The 26554-nt window shown below is 39.0% G+C and overlaps 1 protein-coding gene across 5 annotated transcripts in view; it reads left to right on the plus strand.

Moving 5' to 3' along the window:
- The first annotated feature begins 6362 nt into the window (after window positions 1-6362).
- The window catches only part of senp6a (SUMO specific peptidase 6a), a 38315-nt gene continuing 18123 nt past the window's right edge, over window positions 6363-26554 (plus strand). For 2 of the 5 annotated variants that reach the window (XM_044169267.1, XM_044169268.1), the window contains exons 1-6: window positions 6365-6517; window positions 14907-15000; window positions 18021-18084; window positions 19928-20034; window positions 20973-21125; window positions 25399-25469. In XM_044169267.1, the coding sequence (XP_044025202.1) occupies window positions 6487-6517; window positions 14907-15000; window positions 18021-18084; window positions 19928-20034; window positions 20973-21125; window positions 25399-25469 (520 nt within the window). In that variant the 5' untranslated portion in view covers window positions 6365-6486. Of the gene's footprint in view, window positions 6518-14906; window positions 15001-18020; window positions 18085-19927; window positions 20035-20972; window positions 21126-22329; window positions 22351-25398; window positions 25470-26554 lie in introns of all 5 variants that reach the window. The other 3 variants (XM_044169265.1, XM_044169266.1, XM_044169269.1) reach the window with 3 other exon arrangements.

Genomic DNA, 26554 nt, shown 5'->3' on the forward strand with positions numbered 1-26554 from the left:
TTCTATCTATATTAAAGCCACCATGTGTGGGATTCAAAGATTTTCAGCTTTGGTGCCCCCCAGTGGTAGCATCAAAGAAGACATTGTGTCAGACAACAAGCGACGTTACACCCCCAAAAAAAAAAAATATCAACTCTGTTTGGCTTTTCTTTTCATTTTTGTCATTTGATTTTGATAAATGATATATACTGTAAATAAAAGTTTACAATTTTAGTATTTAAAAATATACTCCATAATTTTTGTTAGTGCATTATAACAAATATAATATAACAAATTCTGTGTTGGGTGTGCTCAAATTCAGGAGTGTATGGTAAAGTTAAAATATCCAGTCTTTTAATGTACTTTTTTACGTTAAAATGGGTCAAACACAGAACCTTCGCCCAGGAGACTGCTGCTGGTGTCCCGTGTGAAATCAAAAGTCAGTGTTGACGTCACGTGACTTACGTAACGTCACGTGACTTACATTACGTCACATATTTATTTTAACCCAAACCATGATCTTTTCCTAAACCCAACCAAACTGCGACCGTTTTGTAAGTCATGTGACGTAACTTAACTTACGTAACCATGACGACGAAGGTCCAGTATGCCTGCCGCTGGTACTCTCCAACAGTCATATATGTCGTTTTCTCCAACGGTCATATATGTCGTTTTCTCCAACGGTCATATATGTCGTTTTCTCCATCGGTCATATATGTCGTTTTCTCCAACGGTCATATATGTCGTTTTCTCCAACGGTCATATATGTCGTTTTCTCCAACGGTCATATATGTCGTTTTCTCCAACGGTCATATATGTCGTTTACTCCAACGGTCATATATGTCGTTTTCTCCAACGGTCATATATGTCGTTTTCTCCAACGGTCATATATGTCGTTTACTCCAACGGTCATATATGTAGTTTTCTCCATCGGTCATATATGTCGTTTTCTCCAACGGTCATATACTGTATGTCGTTTTCTCCAACAGTCATATACTGTATGTCGTTTTCTCCAACGGTCATATATGTCGTTTTCTCCAACAGTCATATATGTCGTTTTCTCCAACGGTCATAGCCTATATGTCGTTCTGGGAATCATCGGCAAATGACCTAATCCGTCGTTTATGAGGACGTGTTGTTAAAAACACAACTACGTGATTTCCAGTAACATTAAACTGCACCAAACAGATGTTCTTAACATTTCTTTACTCAAGGTCCACTTGCTAGCTTTCCGGCAGCTTTTGAACACATCTCACAGGCTTCTTTGTGATCGTTTGTTTGTTTTGTACACATCTTAAATTAAGCAGTATTACACGAGAGGTTGTGCTTTCATTATTGGCACGACAGTGAACCGATCAGGACCGAGGCGCTTGCGATATTGCCATTATACAACAGTCACCAATAAAAAATATAATCAAAATGTTTTCATATTGTGGGGGAGTTCGCTCTCAAAATAAAAAAAACTTTTTGCTAGTGTTATCTCCGTTTCCCTGGAAACACGTGGGGTCTGACTAATAACTGGAAAACAATCAGTCACCTCATTAGAATCCTATGAAACCTGGTTTACTGCTCCAGCAAGTAGGCCGACCCTTAGTAACAACCTAGCAACAGAGACGATTTCTAGTCCCTGTTGAGTCAGCCAGCCAACTTGCGCTAACGCTTTCTAGAGATCGTGGGAAACGTCCCAAACTGAGTAAAGCTCAGTCTTGTTGTAACTAAGAAATCTGCTGAAAATGTTTTTTTTTTTTAGCAAATGTCATGGCAAACTATCCAAAAGCTGCTGAGATATTGCAATAAAGAACTAAAAAGTCAACCTCACGGTGGCTCTAGAGGAAAAGTAAGAGAGTCATCAAAGTCCGGAGGATTCATCGTCTGGGCATCATGGATATCTGTAACACATCTTGTGCCAATGCATGCAGCAGATTATGAGATATTTGATAGGATAAGTGAAAATTTTACCTGCAGGTGAGCCTAGAGGAAAAGTCAGGTGATCACCAAAATCAGTAGGATTCATCCTCTGGGGAACATAAATGTCTTTGTAAAATTTCATGACAATCCATCCAATAGTTGTTGAGATATTTCAGTCTGAAACAGAGAGGTGGACGAGGTGTCAGACCGACATTGCCATCCGTAGAGCCAGGCTGCTAAAAACGGCCAAAAACGCAGCACTGGAATAATAACTGAAGTGTTTTGATTCTGATGCAGAGGCGTCATTCGCTCATTCACCACACCCAGACTTCCTCCTGCACTCACACAGTTACTAAACGGCTGCCACCATTCCTGTTTTATCTGTAATTTTCCATTAATTTGAACCTCTGGAGGTTCAGATGAATGAGAGAACTGCTGGGTGATAATCATCGCAGCGCATTAACGGAGGGGAAGGGCATGACTCAATTCACTCTAATGAGCTATTCCTGCAACTCTGCACATTTCACTGGGAATTATCAAGGACTATATATACTGCAAAGACCTGAGACTATTCCCCTCTCATTTTTTCAGCGCTGTGCTCTCATCTGAGGCAGGACCTGGTAACTTTACGATGTTATAAAGTCTTAAGCGTTGAAGAAATAGTTAAACGTTTTGGGAAATATGCTTATTTGCTTTCTTTCCAAGAGTTAGATGAGAAGATCGATACCAATCTGACGTTGGTGTGTTAAGTATGGAGCTAGAGCCAGGAGGCAATTAGCTTAGCTTAGCACAGAGACTGGAAGCAGAGGGAAACAGCTAGCCTTGCTCCAACCAAAGCTAAAAAATACACCTACTAGCACTTCTAAAGCTCACTGATTAACACGTTGTATATCATCTGTTAAATCTGTGCACAAACAGAAACATAAAAAGGACAGGTTGTCACTTTAGAGGCTAAGCATTTTGCCGAATCTTTAATATGTGTGTCTCCAATGGTAGGCTCTTTATAACACATGACTATATGGATTTTATAAGGAATTGTAGCATTGCATTGCATTTGAATGGCATACGTCTTCCATCAAACACAGAGTGACTGTAGTTCTTCGGTTACAGCAACTAATAACACAAAACAACACGAGTATTTAGGTTTACTTTTGTGTAGAAAGCTTTATGCAGAAAACAAATAACAATTTTGATAATCGTTGAAGTCATTTATTAAGCAAAAATGCCAAACATTTGCTGTTTCCAGCTATTAAAATGTGACAATTTGCTCCTTTGATCTGTTTTTATATCATCGTAAATATATTTAGGTTTTGGACTATTAGTCAGACAAAACAAGACATTTGAAGACGTCACCTTAGGCTCTGCAGCGATGTGCACTGTTCACCATTTTGTGACATTTTATAGCCTAAACTATTAACTGATTGATCAAAAAAAAATCAACAGATTAATTTATTATGAAAATAATTGTTAGTTGAAGCCTCAGAATGCTTTATAACAACAAATTCTCCTCCATTATATTATATTATCTGATTTTTTTTTTGAAAAACATGTCAAAAATGGTCTCAAATAGTAGTTGTATAGGACATTTAACTTATTTCCACATAATCTACAACATTATGGCAAATTATTTTAGCATATCAGAGTTTAAAATAAGTCTAATGTGCAATGCGGTCAGTACAAACTCACTGCAGAGGACCACAGGAGTGTGTTCAGTGACATCATGATAGTGATGGTGATTGTGCATTTAACTTTAATGAGGAACATCGCCATCTAGCTCTTATCATCGTCATGAAATCAATGAATCCATCGCTGTGGCACACAAGCCAAAAGCAAACATCACAAAGTAAGATACAGATTCAAAACGTATGTTTGTTTGTTATCTCTTGTCATATTTATTTTCCTGACAAGTTGTCACAATTCCTCAAATATGACATTGTAATTATGTTATTTTTGCTTTATTTTTTTAAATCTCCTACAGTGGAATTACATATTTTATTAATATTCCTGCAGAAACTGAAACAGAAACACATCTGTGTGCTCCTCAAACTGGGATAAATAGCTGTCAGAATAAAAAATGTACATACACAAACTCCAGGCTCGCGCACAGAGATGTGCAGGTTTGTCACCGAAATCAAAACATTGAACTTCCGGAAATAACCTTCAAAATAAAACAAAGAGTATGGTTACACTTGGTTTGGTTTATCAGAGTCAGAATCAGAATCAGAAATACTTTATTGATCCCCGAAGGGAAACTCTTTGTTACAGCAGCTCGCCTTTACGTCAGTGCACACAGGAGAAAGTACTAGCAAAAAAATATAATACACTATAAAACAGGTCAGAAAATAAATGAAGTACCAGGTGGGTGTAAGTATAAGATAAAATAAGTGTGAAGTACCAAGTGGGTTTACCGGTTGATGATGATAATACAGTATTATAATACAATGTAATAAAATCAGTAATCAGTAATAAGCAGTGGTGCATGTACTGTCGAGTGTAGCTTATTGAGATTATTAAGATATTGCACAGCAGTAATGGAGGTATATAATATCAATGTCAATAAATAGGAAAAAACTAACATGGGAAAACTAAATATTGCACGGAAAAAAGAGTAGTACACAGAATATTGCGCAATGATTCAAGTATGGCAGAGATGTAATGATCAATGTCCAGTTTAGTGACCTAGGGTCATACAGAGTAATTAATATGTTAGCAGGAATCTGCAGTAAATTGAAAGTTCAGTAATTGCATGTCATACGTCCAACTACATTTTAATTCATTTTTTCGTTGTTTTTTATTTATTTTATTTTGGCCCAGATAATTTTCCAATTTAGCTTCATGGATCTACATGTTCTTGCTATGCTGGAATCATCGCTTGCATTATGTTATTTAGTTTTCTTTGCAGTGTGTTGCTAAACCTGTCACAGCAGCCTTTCTGTTGACTATCAGTTTAAAGAGCTTGAAATAAATACAGAGGACAATTATAGGAGGAAACTCAAAGAAGGCACAAAAAAATACTTCTGTCACCTGGTACCGTGATGGTCTCACGATTGGTCTCATTGGTGTGAGATCGTATTTGCATCTCAGACATGTTTCCAGTAGGTAAACGTTGTTGATTGATTTTTAAAAAAAATTACATTAAATTAAATCAAAAGGTAAAACACACAATAGCAGTAAAAACAACAAGTGTTATCAATGCATACACAACTATTCAAACAGGTAAAAACCAATAAATACTGTAAGAAAAAGTAAAAAAAAAAGAAAACAAAAAGACTGGGACTGTCTTGTAACCACACAGTTGAATCGACACGTCTCTAAAACGGTTTCAGCACAAACTGAACATTTTAACCTTGATGAAGGGAGGATTTATTGCAGGACTGTTGTATCAGACTGCATTAGTTTTAGCTCGGTGTTCCTAATAAACTGACAACTAAGCTTTTCTGTCCTTGCTTTCGATGTACATCTATGTGTATCTTCCTATACATTTGTTCTTTCCACTGTATGTAAATACATTCAGAACTACTGGAAACTATTGCACCCTATGATCATTTAGGAGGCTGTAGTCTGCGGTGCTGTTAAACTGTATAGAGTTATACTGAGTGTTGTACTTTAGCACAAATATGAGGTACTTGTACTTTACTTGAGTCTTTTCTTTTCATGCCACTTTCTACTTCTACCTCTCAGACGGAAGTACTGAACTTTTTACTGACAGCTTTGGTTACTAGTTACTTTACAGATTAAGATTTTTGCACACATAACATATAAAGAGCTAAAATATAATAATAATAATAAAATGTGTTTTGTTATAAATTAATAATACAAGTACAGCTGAAACGATTAAGCAAATCCTCACATGTGTGAAGCTGGAGCGATAAAGACGGTCGACACAAAATTAACTGGCAGCTATTTTGATAATCATTTTAAGTCATTTTTCATGTAAAAACATTTAATGGTTCCAGCTTCACACATGTGAGGATTTGCTGCTTTTCCTTTCAATTATTTAGATTTTTTTATATATGTATATATAATTTTGAAGTTTGGACTGTTGAGGTGTCACTTTGGGTTTTTCTGAATTTTTACAAGCCAAACAATCAGTCGATTAATGGAGAAAATAATCAGCAGATTAATCCAGAATGACAATAATCAATAGTTGTAGTCTGATACAAAATTGTTGAGAATGAGCTCCAGCTCGACCAGCTGCAGCAGCAACATCCTGCCTTTATGTTAATGCACGAGGAATAATAATCTGATGATACAATATATAACAGTATAACAGTCACAGGGGACATTTTACCGCAAGTACTTTTATTTTTCTGATTATACTTACATACTTTTAAGTAACATTTTCAATGCAATACTTTTACTTGTAACAGTTTTTTACAGTGGTATTAGTAAAGGTGTAAAGGATTCTGGATTGGAAAAAAAAAAACTTTTATTTTGAAGACTTGCGTCTCAGACTTCCGGCAATATGGCGGATTTATGCGGTAACTTTCCTGTCAGCGGATCGGAGCAGCAGTCAGGCAGCTAGCCACATAGAGCCGATCTGCTGCCCTGGGTCGCTGATGAGCAATACTATCATCTGAGGAAGAGTATGGAATAAACATGGCTCACAATAGAAGCTTTTTCTTTGAAGGTAAGCTGTGACACTCCGCTCCGCTGCTCCGGTCGGCCAGCAGCCATTTTACCCGCACGTAGTGCTCGGATTCCTGCTCGCCGAGTTAGATTTTTGGGTCCTCTGGTATCACACATAATCGGTCCAAAATATATGTGGCTCCAGAGCGGGTGCACAGTCGGCTAGGTGGCTAACGTTAGCCTCACAATGCTTGCTGTTGTAACATCCGGGGTGAAATGAACGCTGCCCGGCCGGTGACAGTGCCACATCTTCGGGCCTGGAGGGGAAGGCGGAACACCGGCTCGGCGGTCCGGTCCGGCGGATTTTTAAGCTGAATCTGGGCTTGCAAGCCTGAGCTAGCACCGTTAGCGCTGACGTTAGCAGGGTCTGTAGTGTGGGAGCTGGATGTTTGCGACAGCGGGGACAGGCCTTTCCTGCCTTTGCTAGGCTGCTAGCTACCATATAACGTTTATACAACACAGTAAAACACGTCAACACTTCAATAATAAACATAAAAACATGTAAAGTTTGTCCTGACACCCAGCCAACTGCTGTAGTCTCCAAACTAGCCTGCTAACCTCCTAGCTTCACATATTAGCTAGCTAACATTAATAGTCAAAAATTGTAAACAGTATGTTCCCAGTGTTTCATGCTGTTACTGTGTCATTACTCATGGTGGTCGTCACTTGTCTAATAGTTCAGAGTTTACATTTAGAGGCCGTACGCTTAAAAAAAACATTAATAAATAAGATGAAATCAGCATTAAAAACATCTTAGAGGGGCTCACCTGCCACCTCTCAGGTAGAAGAAGAGCTGACTGGGTTGAATATGTCGTTACTGCCTTGCTCAATGGCAGTGTCATGAGCACAGGGAAGCAGGACTGTAACAATATGCTTTAATAATATGGACAGTTAACAGTCAGGTAGTGTTAAGCAAACAAACCCCCAGAGTCTCCTGAAAAGCACACCTAAAGGTATGCTTTTAAACTGTATTTGTTAAAGGTCTGGTGTGTAACATTTAGGCAGAAATGGAATATAATGTTTATTAGTATGTTTTCATTAGTGTATAATCGCCTGAAAATAAGAATCGTTGTGTTTTCGTTACCATAGAATAAGCCGTTTTTATCTACAGAGGCAGCGGGTCCCTTTCCACGGAGGCCGCCATGTTGCGCCGCCATGTTTCTACTAGTGGTTGACCGATATGGGTTTTTTCAGCGACCGATATTTAGAGAGCAGGGTGGCCGATGGCTGCTATATAATGCCGTTATCGTGTTGTTGTTGTTTTTTGTTGGCTCAGTGAAATACAGCCATCTGTAATTATTAAAATAGAAAAAATAAAAGGTTAGTATTTGGGTTAAAAATTAAAAACCAAACAAAGTCATGTATAATTTCATTATTCCATGCACATTACAATCTAATATACATGGTTATCTTATCCAGTAACATGAAAATACATTGGGTTATGCTGTAGATTTCAGAACATAATATATGTTTAACGCTAGCCAGTAAGTTTTACATTAAATTTGCTGACATTTCGGGTGGCAGAAATTTAACATTTAGAAAAGACGACCTTCCTGAAACGTAAGGCATATTTTTGTTTGTTTACATTTGTTGACCGATTCGGTTACAAGCCAAATAGCCAATCAAAGCGATAAAACACATACAAATTTTTAAAAAAACTTTGTTCACTCACATTGCACAGCCTGCTCATATCATCTACCAAGTAATAACAATGTGATGGATGCGCTCATTAAACACTGTGCCGAGTTAGCACAGGAGAGAGAGACACACAGAGCAGAAACGTTATGTTAGCTAGAAGCCCATAACGTTCGTTCCCAAACGTTGTAGGCAAATTGATAACGTTAACGCTAGCTTTCTGACTCCTGTTAACGCATGCTCACTTGTTGAATCGAGGCTATCTCTAGCCCATTAGCAAATGCATCCATCTGCAACTAACGTTGGTTAACTTATAACCATCAAATCAATCGCTTACGATAGCAGATTGTTGACTTGAGAAGAGAGGAGAGCTTCATCAATCATGTCTTCATCCTCTCCCTCAGCTGACAGCAGTTGCTGCCGGCTCCCACAACCATCCCAAATGACAAATCTGATAAATGTTTTGCGACCCCGGCTCGTCGAGAGCAGGAGTTGAGGCTGGGGACGCCCATATAGTAGTTTTTCGAGGCCTGTAAGCTAGTTTGGCTGGTTGAAGGCTTGCTGCCGTTAAAATTCCCAATTAACTTTATTCGCATTTTCTCACTAAAGGACCGGAATCAATCTAATTATACAGACAGTAAACACTGTATATGTTATTAAATATATTGAGCTTTGAAAGCTAGGAATTTAAGTCTTACTGTTTTCTCTCAGGTAAAATTACATCCAGCATTGGCTCGTTTCCCACTGTTTGACACGCTCACTGACGTCGGCCCGTAGAATGGTAGATTGCTTACATCACTCCACAGCAGCCACACTAACAGGGCGGCCTGCGGATGTGTCTGCAGGCGTTTTTTGTTTAAATTGGCCTCGTGAGCGCAAAATTATCTAGGGGAAAAAAAATCTATCTATAAAAGATCGGCCCGATTAATCGGTCGGCCCAGAACGGACAAAGCAATCGCTTGAGATTTTTTTTTTACGAGTTTCGCAGCCACCGTAGTTTTTCCTACACGCTTTGAACGGGAGGCGAACGGTATTCAAATGGTTGCAAACTGCAATTTCACTGCTAAATCCCACATACTGGACCTTTTTAAGAAGTGAGAAAATTTGTAGTGTTAATACAGTATTTGAGTACTAAAACAATACCTTACTTGGAGAAATAATCATTTTTAAACCCCTTTTCATTTGAAGGGTCAGGCTGGAGATATTCTGTATTTTTCCTCTGAGCCTTAGAGCTCCACTGTCGTCCAAAAACTATTAAAACACATCAGTGAGCCGCACTGTTGCACTGGGTGACATGTTCCTTCATCACCATGAACACACACACTGTAGTTTATTCTGACCACACACACCGTCCTGCTGCCCCAAACACTCACTACAGCACCACATGTGGATTCATCCGCCGCTGGAAATAGTCCCCAACAAATGCACCATTTCCTCCTGTTTGTCTGAATTTAAAAACTAGAGAGCCAGAGACAGGAAGTCAGAAGGTATTGAGAGACGGATTAACTGTTGGTTTTGGTGTTTTCGTGCGATTCGTTGAAAATAAGAAAAATAAAAAATAATTCCAGCATTATCCTTTTAACAAAGGAAGCAACAGTTCTCAAATGTTGTCTAAACACAAGCAGTCGAGAACAAATGTAAATATAATCGTCTAAAGTTGGAAACATTTTGATTTAAATTCGTAACTATCTAATGAGAGAAAGTTATTATTCATTTGATAATTTTGACATTCGATGCCAACTTTCTGTACTTGACAGTTTTTGATACTCAGTCCAAAGGACACATTTCAGTTCATATTTGAAGTTCAACATCAGGCCTTTATTTAAAAGGACACCTACCTGGCCACAATAAGGTATCACTGAAGACTTATTCGTTGCAGGGGCAAAAGCGATTTATGGTGGCATCGGGAAGTTTGCCAAATGATTGTTCCTTGCAAATTGCAGATGAATTTGCAAGGCATACTGGGCTTTTGCATGCTCAAGCATTGGTTGCTGGTTTGGTGTGTTTGTGTGCAAAGTGCAGCTTGCAAGTTGCAAATTTGGTGTAACTGGCTTCAGGACTGCATTAGGAATCATGTGTTTTTGGTGCATTAACTGCATGTGTGATATATGGACGAGTTACATGTCCTGTGAGGTTTGAGTGCAGTTGTGAGTGACAACAGGCTGTTTGGATTTGAACATCATGTGAGAGTCAAAGCTGTCTTTCAGCTGCACAAGCGCCACTCACTTCAGTCTGTTTGGATAAATCGTGTCTGCGTAGTTGTAGCCGTCGTCAGAGATCCCCTATCATGGATTTGTCCTGCAGGAAATGTTATATTGTTACACCCTCTGCAGACAAAATAAATGAGTGTACTAAAGCTCAGCTGGAATCTAAACGTCCCCTCGCCAACATTATCGGGGCATTTGTTGTGATTTATGAAGCTGGAAAATGGAGCAAAACAAGAATCTCGCAGATTTTGGGGTTGACTGTCTATTAGCTGGAAGAGATAATCAGGAACAGGCTTAATTAGGCTCGTGTGGGATTGAACGAGATTACTGAACCAAGTGAAGCAGAAGAGCCCGGGGATCATAATCTAATATATGATTTTTGAAGATTATTTTTCTAGTCATTTAAAAAGCCCCTGAAATGGATAATTCACTAAAAACAGGCAGCAATCTGTGTGTCCCCCCACCCCCACCCCCATTTAAATGTTCAGACTAGTCCCATCTCTTCAACGTCTGCTAATCCACTTCTGCAGCTGCACGGGAAGGGCAGGCGCATTATGTATGAGGCCGGGAGGAAGATGAGCCTACACGCTCAAAATCTGGTTTGGGGGACAGAAAAAGACGCAGCTTTTAAGGCCTGTATTTTTGGCAAAAATTACAGCACCTGAATCTCGTAAGCTCGAGGTTTAACTATGTGTAACTGCTGGGCTTGCAGCCAGATGGATAATATGCATTAACATGATTATGTAGGTGAAGCTTGTGAGGTCAGTGGGCTTAAGTATATTTATTAACTACTGCGGTTATGTTTCTCTAGTTTAAAGAAGGAAACCCTTCTGCATATGAATCCTCTGCTGTTTTGTTATTGGCTGTTGTTTTTGATATCCACTTCTTCACAAATTTCAGTTAATTTTGGGAGGAAATAGGAAGCCAGGGCGCCGTGGGAAAACAACCTTCTCAACGACATCCAGTAGATTTGTGCGTCAACAACATTGTTGGTATTATGTAAGAGTTGGTGCGTCAGCGTCGTTGTAATATCAGCTTTTCTTTTGACTTTTCTGTATCCCACGACGACTCCTTGAGGAGGTATATGGACGTAGCTGCACATTTAAGAAAACAAAAGAAATTAAAATAAAGTAAGTGGACAGCGGCAGTTGTTGTCTGGTAACTGAAATTAAACTGGACAAACACAGTATTTAAAACAATGTTGCTTAAAAGTGGGCATTATTATTTTGACAAACTTAGCAAGAATGGTCAACTCATAATAATAATAATAATAATAATAATAATATATTGTTATTATTACTAGTGAATAATTTTGGACAATTTACAGTGCCAGGATTAATTCTGAAGTTTCATTAATTAAATTGTTTCTGGTCGAAGACAATAGTTTAAACGAAGACCGATTCTTTTTTCTATTAACCGTTTGGTCTATAAAATGCCAAATAGTGAAAAAAGGCACTGTACAATGTCCCAAAGCCCGAGATGGCGTCTAAAAATTCCTTGTTTTATCCAGCCATAAGTTGAAAACCAAAAGATTTTCAGTTTCCGATCATTTATGACAAAGAAGAACATTTGAGAAGCTAAAATCAGACGATGTTTGGCATCTTTGCTTGAATAATTACTGGAACATATTTCTAATAATTTTTCTGTAGATCGAAGAACCGAATCGATTAACTGACTAATTGTTTCAGCTCAAGGACAAACTATTATATAATGATTCTCGTCACCTGGTTCTACTTTTAAAACATAAAGTACACCGTCTCGAAACACGAAAAGATCTCTTGGCAGTTTGTGTCTACCACATCTGAATTTAGACAGAATTGTTCTGTACGCGGCTTTGCAAAGCTGAGCAAAAAAAAAAAAAGAGAGATAATAAATTCACTCTTAAGCACAATTCCTGCCATTTAAATGTAAAGTTTCTCACAGGTTTATAATTCATTTGTGGCTGTCTGAAATCTGACACATGAAAGAGAAGTGCAAAAAGCGTTTTACTGACAAGCTAGCTTCGGATTAGAGAAGTAGTGCCGTCCGTCTGTACCATGCTTTTAAATATTTGTTTTTCTCTATTAAAGAGACCAGTCGCATGTCACTTCATAAACGCTTATGTTGGTTAAAATAAACATTTTAATACGTGACTGGTCATAAAACGTACTTCTCTGAATTGTTTGTACTATTTAATATACATCCCAATATATATACGCAACGTATTAATACCCTTTTAGTAGGAAACAATAATTGGATCCTTAACTTTACTGCAGCTTTTTAGTGGTAGAGCTCGTTTTTAGGGCACTTTATTGTCTGATGGTGTGATTTGTTGACTTGTTTAACGGCCCTTCTCTACCTTCTCTGACACAGCCACCATCTCGCACTGTAAATGTACAGTTTCCCAGCCCTCCTCCAGTCTATAGTGAGGTTTGTTTACACTGTAAGGGGATGGACTTCCTCTCCACATGGACCCACAGTCGGCTGGCGGAAGTAGATAAACTTTATTCCTCCAGTTTGATTGGCTTTTTGGAGCACTACTTGACTATTACTCATAGAAAGCAGTGTAATTCTGCTTTATACTTTACTGCAGAAAGATTGAGATGATTATTTTCTGGCAATGAGAAAGAAATACTGAGATAAAATATGTTTTATCGCCCAGCGCTTTAGGGAAGTCTTTATTCCAATACAGTTGCACATGAATGCACCAGCAGGCTTTAATCAAATCCACACTTTGAATTTCCAGGCAGACTCTTGGGAAGGATAAATAAAAAGGAAAGATGCAGAAATCTCATTGGATAGTATCAAAGCTACATGTGAGAGCCGTCCAAAAAAGGTCTATACGTAGGAAAAACTGAAAGAACCTGATGCCAGATTCTGCACTTTTTGCTCACAGAAATATAAACCCAGATTATGCTTCTCCGCTTTTCAGACAAACTGAACAAAACAAAGTCAAAGTTTACTTTCTAAGGATAGTAAAATACCTTATTGTCGTACAGCTCTGTGACTGTGAACACTTTTAGCCATGTTGGGACTCAGACCCCTGACAGTGCTGATGTCTTCCTCTTCACGCTGAGCCAAATGAAACCAGATTCACCTCACACCAATGTGTCTTTGCTGGCCGGCTGTGAATTTTGGGCCACAAAAGCACCTTGACTTTCTCTTTCACCTCTTGAACCGACAGCCCTGTGGGTACTAGGTGGAACGTGATCCAGTCGGGTAGTCTGGTTTAATGTTGTGAAGTTAATCTCGAGCTGGGATCAGACTACACGATAATGCCTCGATCTGACAGACATGGGTCTAGGGTACACCGATCCAGCCTTTTCTCCTAAACTCTGGGCCAAAACAGTGTACTGATGTGATACCATTGATCTCTTATTTTTTCCCCCCAAATTTAAAATCTGCAGCTGCCTCAGTATGTGGAATGCGTTGGGATAAATAAGACTTAATTCGCACCAGAGATGTCTGTGAGAGGTGACTGAGTGAACGTAATTTAAAGCAGAAACAATGAGTTTTATCATGTCATTGATGGAGAAAACTGTATCTAATGTGGTCGACCACTTAATAATGAGGTCAGTATCGGGGCAGTGCACGCCTCCACATTACTGTAAACACGGAGAAGAGAACAGGGAATGATGTGTTATTTCATTTCAGTGAACATGTAACCTTTTTTGACTCGAACCCTCGGGTCAGATTACCAAATGAATCCCCACCTGTGTGTTAATCCCACCACACGTGTGTGCTGCTCGCCCTCTAAAGCCACATTTAAATGGGATATTTTGCAAGTCTGTACTGAACCCAACATGTCGGGATATGGACTGTGTCTGAACCTCGCATTAGCTGGTGAAGTTCACGGTTGGATGACGTTAACCAGCGCTCCATAAAACTTTTTGGATTGGATACTACCTGTAGCTACCGAGGTCTTTACATTGGCACTCAGCCCAAAATATTAGAAATGGTGGTTCTGTGTATTGGAGAAAATGTCACCTGTGATCTGTTACACATCCAGAAAGTTGGGGAAATTCTGTATATTGACAATGACTTGGATGCAATTTCCAGTTTCTCTGAAGTTTTTTTTAGAAAATTGAAAGTGAAAAAAGTGCCGAATAATTTTACACATGCAGTACTTTCATACCTACTCTCATGTCACAAATCATAACATTTGGTGTTTTGTAATAATAATCTTTATTTACAGAGGTATATTGGTTTTCTCCAACCAATACATGCTGATTGACCATAATCGTTGACTAAAAGAATCCGTTAAGTATTTGAGTTTGCAGAAAGAAAGAAAATTGAATGGCAAAATGTGCCCTTTGATCAAACTGTACTGCTGTGACATGAGTGTATTTTTGTCATTTATAGAATGATGCTTTTGCAGTTCAATATTTGCAAAATTAGCAAGGAGCCCAAGGTTCCCCTTTTGCTAATTGTTACCAGTTGTTAATATCATCTAGTTGAAATGATCAGCCCTGAAATGTGGCTTTATCTAAATGGTCATTTCAGCTGATGGCTGTGTCTTGGTCCTGTATCCCTGCACTGATGTGAGTCTGGTTTATTATTTAATTCAAGCCCTGGATAGGTCAGAGACCAGGCGAGATGGAGAGTACAAGCACAACTGGAGCTTTTCTCTCTCTGGTGGCAGTGAAGAGGAAAGGAGACATGAGTAAGCACTTCTCCAGCCCTCGTTTTCAGCACCACCAGCGCTGCACTGCATCACTTTTCCACCACACAGCTCTCGCAACACATACAGGAAAAGACCCTAGTGACACCTCTGCTGATGAGCAGGCTATTCCCTTCCCTGATGATATACGCACTGGCCTTTTTTTAGTACAGCGATACAGACCTGTGCGGGCTGCATGTAAATCCTCTCCTCTCTTTTTACAAATTGGATTCTGCTAGGGTTGGACCGATATGTTGGCTGATAGAAAATATCAATTGGGATGGAAGAGGCGTCCCTCCTGTTCACATGCAGAGTTGCAGTGAAATGCATCTTTCTTTGCACCTTTTTAAAAAAAAGAAAAAATACATTTATAAAACTAATGATTATTTTCTTTTGTTTAAAATGTTTTAAATCAGTTGTTTAGTCTATACAATCATTTAGAATATAGTAAAAAAAAAAAAAAAAAGCCCCATAATATATTCCCGGAGCCCAAGGTGAAGTCTTTTAGTTAGATATTCAGTTTACAATGATATAAAACCGAAAAGCAGCAAGTCCTCACTTTTTAGAAGCTGAAACCAGAGAATATTTGATAGTTGATGAATGACTGAAACGAGTAATTGATTATCAAAATTGTTGTTGAATAATAATCTGTGAGTGGCTTGTCGTTTTTAGTCTGTAATGAATGCCAGAGTGTCTGTGCTTCCTCGCTTAAACACCTGCCAGCTGTGAAATGACTTGTTCAGCATAAGTTTCGTTAGAGAGTTGTAGTTTCTCATGATGCTCGGTGCTCTGTAGTAGATACCTTTTTATGTAATGTTTTTAGGCCTGCCACAATAACAACTTTTGTTGGACGATAATATGCAATAAATGATATTATTGTCATTTTTAGACCATTTTTATGCCACTGATATAATGATAATACTATAGCATAATAATGCAAGTACACCCTTTCAAAGAGCAATGAACTTTTAAGCTGCCTGAGCCCCGCCCGTGGCGAAACTCAGACGCAGAGAGCAGACGATGAGAGAAGCAAAACGTGTCTCAGACTCAGCATAGTTTTCTTTCTGTTCATTCGTCTTAGGTGCTGTGAAAAGTCTTATAATGTAGGAAAACCCTGCTGTTTATTCTGACATCATGTTGGTGACGTACTTATCCAAATAAACACGCATGTAAACACAACGGGAAATATTAAAGGTTCCGAAATTAACACCCACCAAGCGCCAAATGCGGATAGATTTTGCCGTTTCGCGAGTAAATCTCGGAGAGCTATCCGCCACGCTGGCGGGTAAATGTTTGAATCAAAATAGTCATGTAATAAAAAAACTATGCTGAGAGTCTCTACCGCTTTTTGGTGTCATTTACGGGCGCGCTGCTTCTGTCCTCTGCTGTCTGAGTTTGACACACACACACACACACACACACACACACCATACGTGTTTTTACTCATGTCTAAACAGTGCCGTGAAACTGAGCGCATCAAGCGCTCCTAGTTTAACACGTTCTCGTTCTGCGGTCAAGTTAGCAATAAGAAATATGCAACGTCCGGTTAGACTTTCAAAATAAAGCTTGCTGAGAAACATTTCAGGTGACGTTACAGTTTGGTTAGGTTTAGGAAAAGATCATGGTTTGGGTTAAAATAACTACTTCCTTTTTAAAACAATCAACGTTGATTATTGGTTTCACACGGGAAACGAACCCCGGTCTCCTGTGTTTGACACATTACTTTCACGTTTGATCCTTAAGTGCATTTAATAGCAAATACTTCGAGACTACTTGAGTTGCATTCAGGCTTGAATTGATTAACCTCTGATCAATGTTGTATTCAACATAACACCTTATTATCTCAATGAAATGCACTGAAACGAATGTATATGTGACACAAAAAGGCAATTCATGCTTTTGGCCGGTGAGTCAAAAAGTTAATTCCGGACACGGTTTTACGATATATGGACATAACCTCGATAATTTTTGCTGACCTCGATAAGTCGATAAAGTAATTATCGTGACGGGCCTAATGTCAATACTGTTTAAATTACCTCAAACATATCTCTGCATCTATATCGGCTGAAGTCTCAGGCGAAAATTGCAGCACAGAAATTGCAGAATTTCCTGCAGCAGAGGTGTGCCGCCTTTTCTGAAATACAGAGCGTCTCTGCTAACATCTGAGGAGACGATTACGTTTTTATGAAATATAACGTTAAGCTTCAGGGAAAACAAGCAGTGGCGCTGCATGACACTACAAAGGCCACATTTATAATGGGTGAAATGGTTGTTTTAAACCGTCATCTAGCAACTACATTTACAATAAGGTAATTATTCAAAGCACCGTGACACAATGTCGGGGGGGGGGGCAAACCAGAGTTTTTTTACACCTGCTGAAGTTAATTTGTTAGTCAAATTGTTTTACCTAATAGAGTCTGCATCAAGTTGAAGTTAATTTTAAAGTAAATTTTGACCAGTTTGCCTTGTATCAGTAGCCCTATGGTGTATCAGTGACTGACAGATATTATTGACAGTTATTTTGAAGAAGAGCCTCATACTGTGGCTGAAATCTATCATATCGCTTATTATTTCCACCTAGATAAAACCAAAGCAGTCAGTTACAACAGCTGTGAAATACATCCTACTTTTTATGAAGGTTATAATCAGTTTTTGTTGAAACTATTTTAGAGAGGAGTTGATTCAAATTTATACCGACATGTTTCTGATAATCTCTGCACCCCACTGAGGGTAGACTACATGTATTGGCCAGACTTCAGTGTGGTGAAGTTGGTGCGTTTTTAGTACTAAAACTATTGAATACAAACAATAGCAGTAATGTAAATAGCATATCGGTCAAACCCTAGAATCCACTTTGTCCCCTTTTTTATTGTGCAGACGTGTCATTTTATACCTACACTGATACACACAGAGACACATCAAACAATATAAAATATGCTGAGTAGAAATATATGAACGTAGAGTGCACGCACACAAGAGTCTCACCATAATATCTTTGGGGTTTTTTTCCCGTTTCCTCTCAGTGCGAGCGTGGTGAGCATGGAGGAGATGGACAGGCAGCAGCCGACCTCCCCCGAGGAGAAAAAGGTAAACCGTTCTCCCTGAACTCTACTCTCTCTCCTCTCCCTCTCATCTTCTGACTCTCGCCCCCGGTATTGTTGACTCCCAGCGGGCCGCTCCGATCAGACAGTGCCGTCAGTGCCAAACCCTGGCTGGCGCCTGGCGCTGCAGAGCAGTGGCACCCAAAGGACCCCGGCAGTCCATGAGCTAACGCTGCTGGGGCGCTACAGGAGGCCTCAGGGGCTGCTGCTGCTGCTGCTGCTGTTGTTGTTGTTGTTGTTGTTGTTCTGGGGAGATCGGGAGTGGGTGTGGGGTGTTGGCCTCTGATTGTTCTGTAAAGGATATCGTTCGCCCTAGATTGGATTTATGTCAGAATGAGACTGCAGGGGATTGAACCAGTTAGTGAACGGGTTTTGGTAACTTCACATGCTTGTTTACGTCAGTCCACCGCTTTGGTCAAGAGTGAAATATCTCAAAAACAACTGAATGAATTGAAGACACTTACGAGTATGAATCCTGTTGACTTTAGTGATCACTTGAACTTATTACTTAGTGCCACCAAGAGGTAAAGTTTTCCACTTGTCCAGCACGTCAGTTCATGACAGGATACCTTTAAAACTAAAGCTCACTAACCTCAGCTCTACTTAAAGATTAATGCTAATGTAGCATGCTAATATGCTAACATTAGCATACTTACATGTGTACATACTACATGTTAACATACATACAGTTAAGTTTGTAAATATGCAAACATGTGCTACCATAATAAACAACATAGTAACTGTACACATTGACTATGCCAGTGTTATCATGCTAACAACCAAACTTGCCAAAATTAACACAAGATGTTAGAATTTTACTATGCTAACCTACTGTAACAAGCCAAATTTTTCATACTAAACATCATCATAACATGCTAACTGCTTTAACAGTAGCATGCTAACATGCAAACGCTTTATTGTACTGATACATTTTTAATAATGTCCCAGAGCGAATTAGTCTTTTAATCGGTGCAAAGCGGGTCAGCTGGAATTCAACAGTTCAACATATTTGAATAATAAAGTTTCCAATAATAAATTAGCAATGAATAGATATAAACTTGGGTTTAAGCTTCTTTTTCAAGGAAATTGCTTTTAAACTCAACACAATTAACTAAAGTTGTTAATTAATGTACGAACTTTGTCTCTGTTTTCTCCATAATTAGCATCAAATAGGAAACCTTTTCAAGAAATTGTTAGGAAACAATAAAGCATTACCTTACATTGTAACATCCGCATGTTGCATATGTTAATATCTAATAGTTGGTTGTTAATATGCTACACTGTAAGCACATTAAAATGCTAACAGTTGCATTCAGTATAAACTGAGGCTGACCAAGTCCAGCCCACCGCAATAAAAACTTCGTATATCCAGATGTTTGTGGCTTGAACGCACCGCAAATTGCAAAGTGTCACCTGTCACTGACTCGCCTTTGTGGGTGTAAAAGCATTACATTGTGAAGCTGGAAAATACTGTGTCTTATTATTATTATTATTATTATTATTATTATTATTATTATTATTATTATTATTATTATTATTTTTCTTTTGTGTTGCAGCGATGCAGCTAGCAAACCTCTGCCCACCTTAAAAACGAAACCCGGTGTTGTTTCTTGAAATTGAAGTGAAATTCTCTGACTGATAGTACTTGTCCCACCGTGGCGAGGGTTCAAAATTAGCGAGTTTCTCTCTTTTATTTATCATCAGATGTGATTTCTGGTGTGTGTTGAGCATAACAACCATACAGGGTTGTTAGCGTGGCTTTAGACTCTCAGTCTTGTTTCCTCTAACTGATGACCCTTTTTATGAATGTGTGTGTGTCGTCTCCCCAGTCTCCCACTCTTAGGCACTTCACTTCCTCTGATCCTCTGAGAACGTATGAAAACCGGTCAAATAATCACATGAGGCCTCTGAACAAGGTGGCACCCAAAAGGCTCAGGTACAGTATTTTATATCCAGTTTATATAAACTCTGATGTTGTGCAGGGTTGTTTCACAGCTCTAAAAGTGTGGAATGTGATTATTTTCAGGTGGTTTGGAAATGAAAACAGTGGTGATTTAAAATAAGTCAGAAATATGGAAAGAAAAGTGACTGCAGTTCTGCTTTTAGTTCACAAATTGATATTTTTGTGAGAAGAATGTTTCATTTCACTTGTTGCTATTGCCCAACAGTGTTCACCACACAACAGGTACAAAAAAATGCACCTGCCCTTTTATCTGGATGATAGAGAATTAGTTTCAATACTAATTCTGAAATTACTTTTTACACCAGTGTTTTTATTCTGTTTTTCTATGGCAAAATTTCATAGAAATAGACAAAAGATGGAGATCATAAATCTCATTTATTCATCTTTGACAAAATGTGTTTTCCATTTTTTTTGCCATTTTAATTGCCTTTTGTTTGTTCATCACATAGTTTCCTGTGAACCCAGTGATGGGAGTTCTATGGAAACAGACAAAAAAATAAATAAATACAATAATAACTTTATTTCTATAACACTTAATACTTTACAGGCCGTCTGATAAGTGAATCAAGAGGGTAATAAAGTATAAAATTAATAAATGCATGAATGGATAAATAATAAATAGAATATAATAATGAGATGGTAACATTTTTAAAGGGATTTAAAAGGTAAAATAGTTTTAACTAATTATGTAGATACTTACTGCAAAAGCTAAATCACCCTTTGAGATCATTTAAGCATTATAAATGTGATTAGTAAATGCTTAACTCACATTCCTGCACCTTTTTGTAAAGTGTGCTTATATTTACACTGTAAAATGGCTATAAACTGTTTTTTTTTGTTTACATCACTGTGAAGTGACTGTCTTTATGTTTACAGAGTGTTAGACCTCATGTTGTCTTCCTCTCCTGCAGCGAGATCCCTCTCACAGTAGCAACATCCTCCCCCATGCCCAGCAGAACCAACTATTTCATCATCAGTCCCGCACCTTCACAAGGAATCGTTTTACAAGGGCGACACTTTCAGCACGCACAAATGCCCTCTGCAATAAGGAAACCAGTCCAAAGGTAAGACGGACTTCCCAGTTTTTGGGACATCATTTTTTTGGGGGGGGGGGGGATCTCCTTTTGTGTTTTCTTTCTTATGCTCTGATTCACTTGATTATTTTAAAGACACAACTTATATTACACATATTAGGGGGATAATCATGCTCTAAGTTTTGGAACTACACTTCCTGTAATGGGGGGGGGGGTGTAAACAGGAAGTATAATGTTGCCGTGGAGTCACTGAGTTACGCTGTGGGCTACAACTTGAGCCTGTTTTTGTTTTTAAACTATATTTGTTTACATTTTGGCAAACTGGCACCATTAAAAGTATGCCAAATTAGCTGTTTGCAGTCTCTACATCCATGGGTTTATTGCAAACAGGAAGTGCTATCGCTTGATTACTGTGATACTGAAGACATTTAAAAACGTGATGATTCTCAGGCAGGTTCTGGAATTATAAGGAGCATATTTTTTCCTATGATTTCTAAGCGGATTTATGGACGTTTTTTCATAATGGACATTGCCGATAACGATTTCCTCGGGAAGTATAAGTCACAAAATCTGAAAACATGTGTTTCATGTCTGTGTGTTGAGGTTTTACTGCATTATGACTCTGGGAATTGGGTTCAAGTACCTTAATTGCCTCCGTGAGCTGTGTGTGACAGCCTCTGCTGCTGCTGTAATTGCTGACTATGTTGGTGAGAGGGCCAAACCACAATAAGAAACTTCCTGCTGTTTTCAGAACAGCAGCATGCACCTGTCCCTTTCACCTCACACAGTGATACTGTGTGAGGTGGTACTCCCCCCCCCCCCCGGGGAGGCGCTTCTCACAGTTTGAAAACTGGTCTAGACGACAGGTATTATCTCTGGAAAAAGGAAAAATGCATGTAATTTTTATCTTGTATATCCTCAGTGACATTGTTCACCTTTTGGCGGGAAATTCTTCAAGTGGAAACTGCATGATAGAGGGCATTTTCTTGAATTGGATAAGACTAAGCTTGTTTTTGATGCACGCAAAATGTTCTTTAATGTAGATGAAAGTAATCCGACGATGCGCTCTGGTTCATTACATTCATCGTCTGGATAGATCAGAGTCTGGTGTTGCGGTTTGGTGTATAATTGAAGTGTTGGCTGTAAAAAAAATAAATAAATAAATAAAAATGATTATGGCGCATGAGTTAATTGCATTAGTGAGACGTTTCTCTCTTTGATTTTTATCTTCAAGCAGCCTTGATTTGAAGGAAAGGTAAGACTTTGATCCAGCTGCATCTCTCAGAGTGAATCTTTGTGAACAGACTGGATCTCATTTCACGCTTTATTCATGTCCCCAGAACATCGTACACTTTCATTTTATTATAATCGGATCTGTTTGTGCCTCAGCAGCATCTCTGTTGACACACTGTGATACTTTGCTAGTGTTTGGTTTCCTTTTCCTTTGTTGTGGTGTGAAATTCAGCTTATGCATGACTGACACAAACTTCCTTCATAAGGAAGTTAAGGAAGACCTCTGCGAGCTCAGTAATGCTGTTCACTGCTTAAATGTTACAGTTTAGAGTGTTCGTATGTAAGTATGCTGATACTTGCATAGTATAAGTAATTACAAATGGACGCAGGATCACCACTTTCAGACACTGTTCCCTGTCAGTGTTTGTACAGTAACAAACCATAGCCTCAAATGTCGGCCCTAGCCCAAACCGGCTGAGCCGGTGAGCCTGTGAGCTGAGCCTGAAGTCAGTGTTTCTGTGGTTTGTTTGTTTTCATATTTTTATTGATATTTTCAAGCTAAATGAGCGGGCTGACATGAGCGACACAGTACTTGTACAGGAACAGAGTCTTTCAGCTACATATACAGTAGGTTACATCCTACCTTTGGTTGGTGGGTGGGTTTGCCTGCAGCCACTTATGTGTGATAGCTTTCTTGCTAGCTGCCAAAAGTATTTTAAAGAGATATTCATCCTGTGCATGATGATGATGATGATGATGATGACCATAATAATAATAAACTTTATGTATTGAGCTTTTTTCAAAACAAAGTTACAAAGTGCTTTACATGGTTGAACCAGGATTAAAACACGTCAGGACGGCAATGATCATTTAAAAATACATGTAATACAAAAATAAAATGGAATAAAATACCCAACAATATAAGATAAAAATAATAATAATAATAAACCAGATAAGACATGTTCGAAATAAAACAGTGTGCTAGAATTGATAATGTATATTATAATGTGACAAAGAGAAATCAACTTTTGTTTATAATATTTTCATTATTTTAGCTTTATAGCTCTTTGTATAAAGAGTCACAAAATACTGTATTATATTCTTCCAACAGAACGCTCGCCAGGACCTCCAAAGCCAGTGTTTGAGATCTCAGCACCGTAATAGCATTGAAAACATGAAAAACCTTTTTCCACTCAGGTTGCATTCACGCTGTCTGCAGGTCTTCACGCTCAGCTGCAAATACTGTAGCACCTCATAACTGATTCATATCTGTTCCAGCCTCAGTAGGGCGCTCTTGATTATTCAAGACTCACGTAAAGGTTTATTGTCATATACGTAGAGAACGTATTGCGTTGTACAATGACATTCTAGTTTGCTGTCCTCTTTTATTGCCATCTGTTGAAAAAATACTTATCATTTATAACATTTAAATGTGAGGAACAATCTGACTTTGTTGTTCAGGCAGCAGTGAGACGTTGCGTGTTATTCAGCAGCTTAAGATATTCAACTCATCACTGCAGCCTGGCTGATGATTAGCTGGCCCTGGCTTGGAAGAGAACAGATGCTCCAGTTTTTTCATGCTGTGGTGAAATATCTGTAGCTTGGTCCCTGTGAACTCTGTCATCTTGCATGCATCCATCCAGTGACCTTTGACCCAGATCTGTTGAGCCTGTTTACACGCAAACCCCCCTTATGCTGCATTTCATATCCATTGATTGATTACAATTTTTGATGCTTTTATATCCCTCTTATTTTCTTAAAGGTCCAGTGTGTAGGATTTAGTGGCATCTAGTGGTGAAATTGCAGATTGCAACCATTTGAATACCGCCAAGCGTGTAGGAGAAACTACGGTGGCCTCTTGAAAAACGTGAAAAACACGAAAGGCCCAATCTAGAGCCAGTGTTCGCTTGGTCCGTTCTGGGCTACTGTAGAAACATGGCGGTGCAACATGGCGGCCTCCGTGGAAGGGGACCCGCTCCCTCTGTAGATAAAAACGGCTTATTGTAAGGTAACAAAAACACAACTGTTCTTATTTTCAGGTGATTATACACTAATGAAAACATACTTATAAATATTATATTCCATTTCAGCCAATAGCTCCTCCTAAATGTTACACACTGGACCTTTAATTGACTGTTTCTCCCTCTAAGATTTATCAGCTGTGTGTATTTGTATGTTTTTATTCCAGTTGTCAGGATGTGATAAGGATAGCTCTCTTGATATTCTATATTTGTCTTATTGTCAACAAATCCCATGAAAAGACCAAACCAGCAGTGAACGTATCTGCTAACGAGTGTTGTGTGCGTATCACAGCCTGATGGATCTTCTTCCTCCACTGTCGTCCAAAAACTATTAAAACACACCAGCGAGCCGCTCTGCTGCACTGGGTGACATGTTCCTTCATCACCATGAACACACACACTGTAGTTTATTCTGACTCAGTCCCACACACGCCGTCCTGCTGCCCCAAATACTCACTACAGCACCACATGTGGATTCATCCGCCGCTGGAAATAGTCCCCAACAAATGCACTATTTCCTCCTGTTTGTCTGATTAAAAACTACAGAGAGCAGCTGTTTGAGGGAATTACTGCCACAGACAGGAAGTCAGAAAGTACTGAGAGACGGACTAACACATTGTTGGTTTTGGTCTTTTCATGAGATTTGATGACATTTAGAAAAAATATATAATACCACTTGCCAAAACAGAATTTGTCACTTTAAATAGCAATTTGGAAGAAATTGGTGTGTTTTTAAGTCTGGGGAAAATCCTTTTAAAGTCCTTGAAAGTTTGTTGATTAGGAAACTAAAAGTCTTGTCAGAGAGCTTCGGTCATCAGACATCAGAGACCTGCCAAGAGGCCTTCATTTTTACTTGAAATCTTGGCAAGAAATCATTTAAAAAAACTTCTGATGTCTTCTCACAATAAATACAAAATTTCAAACCTTGAAAGTTACTTTTAGCATCTGCCTTCTACCAGCGTGGCAACAACCTGGTTCCTGTTACTATAAATGTAAAACACGTTGTATGCAGTGATGTCACTGACCACATTGTTCTTTTTCTCCTGCAGAAATGACTTCTCCACCACACAGCAAGCTGTAGAAGTGGACAGCATCGTCCTCACCTGTCCAGAGATCCCAGGTAGAGTTCACAGCTCAGTAAAGTCATTCTCGAGCTGTTTTTTTGAGGAGAAGAGGGTGCTGGTGATTTACAGGCAGATAGTGTGCCCATCGAAATTAAACACCAGCTGTGTTCCTCTTGCTGGGAGGAAAGGACTGCGTGTGTGTGTGTGTGTGTGTGTGTGTGTGTGTGTGTGTGTGTGTGTGTGGATGTTTGTGGTTTGCTCGTATGTGGTTTTGGCGTCTGAATGCAGCATCTGTGCAAAAAGTGTGTTTCTGCAGAAAGAGCACTGATGAGTATCTTTGTATTTGTGGAAAGGGTGTGTGAGCAGGTTGTGCATGTGATGATGTGTGTGTGACAGCCAGCAGCGTCTGCAGGGCTGCAGATCTGTCTGAACCTCCTCCCTGCTCCTGCCAGCAGAGGAGGAGATCTCAGGCCTCCCACATTAATCCTCAAAGCTCCTGGCCGAGGGAGGAGAGCTTATGAAACCCTCGCTCGGCTAATAAAGGCTCTCTAACAGAAACAACTCCCCAAATACAAAAATAATCGGACAGCTTTGCAAAAAAAAAAAATTGGAAAATAAAGGTGACCTTGGAGGGAAACCGCTCCTAAAGCTGTTTTTTGTCATCAGCCTTTTCACTCGCTATGTTTATTTTTAATTTTAGAAGGAAAAAATGTGAGTAAAAGGAGGCTGGGAAGGCTGAGAGAGGTTAAAACAAAGAGTGTCCTTGTGTTGTGCTGCAGGATTGTTGGAGCTCTGGTGCTCAAAATAACAGGCTATTAAAGTCAGATAATATATGCAGATATATAGATTCATAATTGATGCAGTCTCATGCTGGCTAACAGTGAAATTTCCACTTGCAGCAGCTAGTCTTTTCCAGACTATTTTACCCTGGGTTGTGCCTCTCAGGTTACATACACCCTGCCCTATCTTCTTGCTGGAGGTTTAACAGACTGTGCTCTCCCTGAAAGGAAGACTGCAGGCAAGACTCAGGGCTGAAAAAGTAGTTCAGCCTCCCCTGCATGTTTTTTGGGTAAAATAAAAATCAGTTGGTCTCTGTTTTTGATTGCAGATAAATGTTTTTATATCTAATATTCTATCTAAT

This window comes from Siniperca chuatsi, linkage group LG16, assembly GCF_020085105.1.
Source record: "Siniperca chuatsi isolate FFG_IHB_CAS linkage group LG16, ASM2008510v1, whole genome shotgun sequence".
Classification (NCBI taxonomy): domain Eukaryota; kingdom Metazoa; phylum Chordata; class Actinopteri; order Centrarchiformes; family Sinipercidae; genus Siniperca; species Siniperca chuatsi.